Here is a 7,664-nt window from a genome sequence, read left to right as displayed (position 1 = left end):
TATTGGCTTTTTACAGGTACAAAGCATACAGCATGTTATAGTTTTATCAAAAGTGGAAAATACTGATGTTACATTTGTAACAAATGTAAAAAATAAGTCTTCAATCTTACTTTCCCCGAAAGTAAGAACATACATTTCAGCATATGAAAATATTCATAAAAACACAGCTTAAGTAATTTAAGTTAATAAACAGTACAAAAATGTAGAAACCATACATGTCAAAATAATGAACAGGGACGCCAACATCAAGACAAATGATTCCATGATTGCTCATGAATTTAAAAAAAAATGTACACAAGTTCATAGTGTTTTAGTTGGGGTCATGTTTACAGGATTCATACATCATCATCATCATCGTTGCCTGAAAACACTTGGCTGGTCTGACAATGTGGTTTTGTGACTAACGACACCCTCACCATCATCCCTCCTGAAAAATCTCCTCTCTTCCTGAACTTGGGCCCAAAAACCAGAATAGTTCTGTCCCGTACTGAAATCCTCAAATGTCTGTAAGGCAGGGGGCTTGATTAAATCTCACTTTTGGAGCGTTTAGCCAGTCGTCTCTAAGAAAACACACCAGGGCAGGCAAACGGACAGACACAGAGGGATCATAACATCGGTGGGGTCTGCAATACCGTGCGAGCAAAGCAACGTTCATACTTTTACACTGAGGGCTGTGTCCCCTCACCTACAGGTGCAGTTAGATCAAACACACATGCTTCCTTTTAAGTAAATTAGAAAAATGACCCTAAAAAGACAGAAACTGGGAGATTTCTCTTGCTCTATGGAATTCTCTTCCTGTGAGTTTTTAAATTATCTACTCTCTTATCTCTCCACTGCGAATGTGACAGAAGGTTCTGGAAAGGAGAAGCAGTATTGGTAATAAAGAACAGAAGTGTTTAATCAAGATAATGTGAATGGAGTTTTGCAGTCACCAAATTGAATTCAGACATGGACTTCTTTCTTCAGTGTCAGTGGATATGTTGTAATGAGGCCTCAGAGAGATGAATGCACGAATGTACAGTCTGAACCTAGAAAAGACTGGTAAACCGTTCCAAGGTGGCTCACGATGAAATCTGTTCTTTTACAGGTGCCATTTTTCTGCCTTACTGCATTAAAAGTCGTCTTATTATTTTGAGTTATGCAAAACACATGAAGTCCAATGTTCTCTGGAAATGTACAGTCTTCTTCTTTTTTTTTTTAATTGGAGAACGACACCATATTGTACAACATTGTAATAAATAGTCTCATACATATTGCTCAGCTTCTCCTTCATTAAGAATGGTCACTGAGCCATCTCCACTGTTCATTTCAATGTCTTTTGCTGCCGCATTCTCGGGAAGCAAGGCTAAGTCCTTGAACACATCTACATAATGTCCAAAGCCAGGGCCCCAGTTCAACAGATTGTCCCAGTTGAAGCCACCGGCTTGCTGACCCAGTTTGTGGGGTAGGGTGTAGTGCTGGTCAGTAGAGGGCATCTGGGCAACGCCAGGCCCTCCTTCTGCCCTCCGACTTGAGTAACGCCTCTGTTTAAGCCTCCCGCCGTAGTCCTCGTCATCAGCGTCTGACTCGTTGACTTGCGAGAGCTTGGGAACCCGGGAGCTGTAGGACACAGGCTTCTCCCGGTCATACTCCATCTCTGAGCAGGTGAAGGAGTCATGTGAGTCACTTTCTGAAGAGGACTCTGGGGCAGGAATGCCGTCAGCGGGGTTACGAACCCTTGACAGCGGCCTGCGGCAGTCCTCCTCTGAACTGGAGCGCCCGTGGTCAGCGCTACAGATGCTGGGGTTGCGTGGACGTGGAGTGTTAAGCCGCTCCACTTCCTCGATGGACAGCCCCACAGGAGGCCCCGTCTCCAACGGGATCTGCTCGATCGGCTGCTTCAGCCGACTGCCGGGCCTCGAGGTGTGGCCGTGGCCGGCCATGGTTTGTGGACTCTTGCTGCGCCTCCCCAACCGGGTGGCGTAGTTGAACATGGGTGGCGGTTGGCACATATCATTGTGCAGATCCAGCGGGCTGCCCTCACGACGAGCCAGGTTGAGTTCTCTGGTGGGAGTGTTTCGGTAGAAGGAGGAGGGCTTTGTGAATGGGGCTGGAGAGTGTCTGGAGAGAGGGTTTGGAGTAGGACAGGCTGAGTGGGAATGGCTGAGGGGGGTGGATCTCAGTGCTTGGGTGTACTGAGGCTGGTAGGTGTAGCTTGTTGCTCCGAGAGGTAAGGGAGATTGCCTGGCGAAGCCCAGCGGGCTGTGTCTCTGGATGGAAAACTTGGGCGTGTGACTGCGAAACTGCTTGTAGTGTTGGATGATGTCAGCATCCGAAGGAGCGATACTGCTGGCATTGTCTATATCGTAATGTTCAATATCTGCCTCTGGGGCATTGCAGGGGGCACAGGGAGCACTGGGGACCGTCTCGTTGTTGTGAGGAATGTCTGTTTCATCATAGATCAGGTAAGGGTTTTCCCTCTCAATGATGTCTGGTTTGGGGTTCCCTTCCGGTTGCTTCCGTACCGTCATGTCATCTCCATATGGTGGGATGTTATCTGGGTCATCGAATGCTACATTCTCGCTACCCTTCTTCTTTTTCTTCTTCTTCTTCTCCTTGGGTTTCTTTTCCTTGGGTTCCTTTGGCACTTTGGTCTTGTTGCGGTCCTTGCAATGGTTGCACAGGATCAGGCTGAGCACCACCAAGGCAAGGACAGTGGCACAGCTGCCAACAATAGCTGGCACCGCCCAGATGGGAAGGACCATTGTCTCTGATGTGGGACTGGGGCTGCAGACAAATCCACCATTATTCGCCGTGTTGCACACGGTACCCTGAGGGCACTCGACTCCCAGACAGGCCACCAGGGTCTCACAAGTCTTGCCTGTGTAGAGCTCGGAGCATACACAAGTGAAACCAGAGTGGGGGTCCGGCACGCAGCTGCCTTGGTTCTGGCAGGGATTAGAGGCACAGTCGCCAGGCGGGACACACTGGTATGTGTACCACTGGTTGACGCACATGAGGCCATCCCAGCATGGATTGCTCTCACACAGGTCGGGACCTCTGCAGCCTATTTTGACGGATGAACTGGTCTTGGTTAAAGTGACGAGGCTGTGCTCTCCCATAAATGGCAGGTTCTCTCTGTTGTACTTCACGTAAGCCAAGCAGCCGTCAAAACCTGTGGACAAAAAGAAGAAAAGAAAGGGCTCAGATAACAAGAAACAGCCAACAGCAGCTAACAGGGACATTACAGTGGCCTGAAGGGGAATTGCTTCTGACTGCCACCAGACCGACTGTTTGTTTTTTTTCAAAACGTCTGCTGAAGCTGGATTGCTTCCTCATAAATACCAGGAACTGGCAACTATAATAAGAGCTGAAGGAATTTTGTTTAGATGGGTAATTGGTTCAAGCTTAGGATAAAAAGATTTTCATCATGGAAAGCACCTCCTCCAATGAAAAAAATAGAAAAATCATATTCTAAAAACTGGCAGAATAAATCACTGGTCAATTTAAGAGAAGAAATATGAAATATTTTATAACAGAGAATCCATCGTCAGAGGCATTATAGCTTCAAGACATCCATCTGGGTTGGATGAACGTCTCTGTGTCCCATTTAATCTCTTGCTTTGTGTGTTGCCTAACAGTGCTGCCTCACTGGTGCAATTACATTTTTATTGAATTTATCCCAGTGCAGATTAAATCCATTTGTGTCTTTTCATTAGCCCTCAGAAAGTGAGTACACAGCGCTACACAAATGCTCAGATACACACTGAGTTAGGGGTTGGGTTCACAAACAGTCTGCCACAGATCTGCGTGCTGCTGAGAATATGTTTTTTTTGAAATATGCCCCAGTCTTTGTGTAAAAGAGGTTGACAAATCATCCAAATTGCTCATTTTTACCATATTAGTCCATAGTATTAGGTTAGTTTTTCCCTCCCCTGAAACCCTGAAATTTACTGTGCTGCATTACCTCCTCCTGGAAACCCTCTCTTTCACCTTTTCCAAACTGTTCTTAACTCATGCTCGAGGACATCTGATCTGTGATTTAAATCTAAACTAAGAAAAGAGTCGATGAGGCTCCGCAGACAGACGTTCCAAGGCGAAGTCAGATTAAATTATAATTAGTTATTTTGTCCATGAATGATACTCTGATAAAGAAACATTTATTTAACTACTGTAAATTCATAACTTAATCTTCGCAGCGTCAAATAGAAATAGATTTCAGGCCAGTTACTCAGAGTCTTGTTGGATCGCCACCAAATATGGTCAGCAATTCAAAGAGCAGACTATTAATTCATATGCAGGAGAAAAAAAATGGGTACTGAATTCATAAAGATTCACGAGCTCACGTGTGCTGTCACATACTTGTGCTATATGTCCATGCACACACCTTTAGTCGCAGAAAAGCTTTCCATAACATGTAAAAACACTGCTAGATGTGTAATTTACGCAGGGTAAAGAGTGAATGAGTTTTTCAAAATCATTAACATGTGTGTGAAACTATTGTTAAATGTATTCCACTTGGACCGTCATGTATCTAAAATTTGATTTTCTTGACTAGATGTGATGAGTTTTTTTTTTTTAGAAAAGCCTTTTTAATGAGAAGGAGGAGGAGGAGGAGGAAGAGGAGGCACAGGAGCTGTTCTGACTAAATGCGATTTCTTTAGACACACCAACAGTCTTGTGTCAGGATCTGTAGTGGAATTAAGGAAGGGCAAACTCACCTCTCTAACTTTTCCCATTCAGATTTATCCTGTAATTTGGGGGTTCAACTCTGCAACACTACAGTCACAGTACATTAAAGCTCTTAGCAGCCAGTTACAAGCAAATCTGGCAAACGGATGGTGAGTTTCACCGTCCCACTCTGCCACCAGTTCTGCAGCGTCAAGTCGTAGCAACAGTGTAGTTTTCTGACAGTGGCAGCAGTATGTGTTGTTTAACTAGTGATTATAGGCAGCAAACCCTGTATATTGATAAATAAAACTTATATGCAAGAAAACTTATTGTACGTCTTCCATTTTTAACCTTGTTGGTTTGCAGCAACTATTTATTCTATATAGATAATATATATGTTACATAAAGCCTCTCTACTTCTTAGTCCACTAACTTTGGCTAGTTAAGCTATATTGATTGTTCCAACATGTAGAGAGCAAAAAAATACTATGTGTGAGTGACTACTGTTAACCAAAACCTTCTGTTACAAGGAACAACATGCTTTCTCTCGATCAACGTCTGGTAATCATCTGGGTCCTTTTCAAACCCTGGAATTCTGAAGTTATTTTAGGTGTCTGGTCGCAGACAGGGTATGTCATTGTGAAGAAAAGGTTTTATTTTGCATGGAGCTTTTTTCCAAAAGTTTCAGTTTTCCTGCCAATTCCAACTAAATTCTGGAATTAAATAGTGGAAAATCACAGCAACAGTTGTTTTGAGGCACTTTATATTGTAAGGTAAAGACCGTACAAGAATAGAGAGAAAGCCCCTTGGCGACAGTGGGAAGGAAAAACTCCCTTTTATGAGGAGAAAACCTCAGACAAAACCAAGCTCAGGAGTGGGTGGCCATCTGCTGAGACTTGGTTGTGGGTGAGGGGAGGGAGACAGGACAAAAAGCATACTGTGGAAAAGGGCCAGAGATGAATAATAACTACTGATTAAATGCAAAGTGGCGTAAGTAAGTGAAGAAGAAATACTCAGTGCATCATGGGAAGCCCCCAGCATCCTAAGTCTACTGCAGCATAACTAAGGAACTAAGGAAAGCCTTAACTATAAGCTTTACCAAAAGGAAAATGTTTTAATCTTAATCTTAATCTTAGAGAGTGTCTGTCTCCCAAATCCAAACTGAAAGCTGGTAAAGATTAGATGCAGGAAAATGTACACCCCAAATGCCGATATGTCCACATGTCCATCATTTTTACTCTTCCCCCCCAATCAATGACAGGTAACAGCTACACTGTCCAGGCTTACCTGCTCCAGTTTTCTGCTGAGCTGGCCCCGGCCCAATCCCACCAAGCGAAAAGGTTAAAACGCTGAGACCTCCAAAATCCTGTGTGGGATGTTGGATGACCCTGGGTTGGCCGTTGTCCACCTGAAGCACAGTGGCTGAGCTGTTCTTGACCAGCTGTAGCGTGTGCCACTGGCCGTCTGAAACCACTGCGTCTACCACGGTGCGCTCCACCTTCCCCGCAACGCCGGCGTCTGAGATGTAGTGGATGTTGCCGTTCCTCAGCTGAGAGAAGCACATTTTAGATTTTAGTTATTCGCTCACAGCTCAGAGTGATCAGAGTAAACCGGATCTAGCTGGCTTTGGTAAAAACATGCATATAAACAGTATATAAAAGACATTAACAATCATGTGAATCTGCAAACTGCCATTATTTCTGATGTCAAGCATAAAATAAAAATAGTCTTTGAAGAACGTCGAGATAAACAATGGTTAAAACGGCAGTTTTTTAGATTAATGCAATAAGTTATCGTGTCAGTATCAATCATGACCGATGAGAGGAAGTCTTGTCTCAGTCCCCACAAAACTACCACCGCAGTGCTTTCAGACTCTGGTCGGAGATCGAAAACAAAAATGCAGCTGGATGCTCATACTATAAATCTTTCTCCCACTGGGACACACTGCAGTCAATCATGTTCTCACAACTTGTGTGTGTAGCTACAGTCACTCAGCCAGAAGATGATCAGAAGCTCAAGCACGACAAATTTAGAGAAAGCGCATATATTCCAACGGCCACAAGAGAAGGCTCTTCACTGAAGAGGGATGACGATTGTGCTTTAAAAAGAAATTAATCAAGCTCGCTTTGGCACGCACAGCAAATTTGTGGCTTACACTGTGTATGGTAATCTCATGTGTTCTCCCGACTTCGATGGAAAAGTAATCCTACCCACCTCCCCCAAAATCAGCAGTGATAAGTCGCTTCCGGAAGAATTGATGTAAAAAGGGAAAAGTGGAAGTCTCCCCAGCCAAAGAATACTAAGAGCTCTCAAGCTGGAAAACCAATCAAGGAGTTTATCTATTAAACATCTTGTTTTTCATTTCTCAGTTTATATAGTTCTCTCTCAACATATGTACACCCACAGTATGTATTCCCCTACTGCTCTTTTGTTTTTAGGTTTCAAAGCACTTATAATACTTTTCTGGACTATTTAGGAAGCCGCAGTGGTGATTTGATGAGCACCAGAAGCCGTTCAGTGGCGGAAAACAAAATCATAGGAGACAAAGCCCGATGCTGGAGTGGGAACGGGTTGATGGTGCTGAGACTGCAGGGTGTCTACATGGAAATAGAAGAAGATGAATGAACGCTCAGGCTTCTTTGGGCAGCTGCCCAGGGTCAGGCAAAGGGAGGAGGGTGTACTGAACAGGACGAGACGAGAGAAAAGACAGACTGGAGTAAAAGAAAGTGGGCGAGAAAGACGGGGTAGATTTCCTAGAATGAAAGTGGAACGTAGCACACACAGAAATATATATTACCTAGACATGTTTAGGATACAAATGTTCAAGGTGTCTTAACAGTGTATCAGGAGCTGTGGCGTAAATACTGTTAGTGATGCAAGATACTGCCTGGTCTACAGCTCTGTCATACCAAAAGAAGCTGGTACGTAGGTGCTTAAAATATCATCTACATAGTAACTTCATAGATAATCTATGAAACATCAAAGACAGAAGCTTCATTTTACTAGACCTGAGT

At 44.0% G+C, this 7,664-nt stretch overlaps 1 protein-coding gene across 1 annotated transcript in view; it reads right to left on the bottom strand.

Annotated features, from left to right (window-relative positions):
* fat4 (FAT atypical cadherin 4) overlaps positions 1-7,664 on the bottom strand; it is a 101,135-nt gene continuing 93,471 nt past the window's right edge. The window contains exons 16-17 of the mRNA XM_006798907.3: positions 5,938-6,199; positions 1-3,154 (exon numbers count right to left, since the gene is read on the bottom strand). Coding sequence (XP_006798970.2) covers positions 1,245-3,154; positions 5,938-6,199 — 2,172 coding nt within the window. The 3' untranslated portion in view covers positions 1-1,244. The remainder of the gene's footprint in view (positions 3,155-5,937; positions 6,200-7,664) is intronic.

The sequence above is a fragment of the Neolamprologus brichardi genome, chromosome 2 (assembly GCF_056152115.1).
Source record: "Neolamprologus brichardi isolate AB-2024 chromosome 2, ASM5615211v1, whole genome shotgun sequence".
Taxonomy (NCBI): Eukaryota; Metazoa; Chordata; class Actinopteri; order Cichliformes; family Cichlidae; genus Neolamprologus; species Neolamprologus brichardi.
This window is presented reverse-complemented; position numbering and strand designations above follow the sequence as displayed.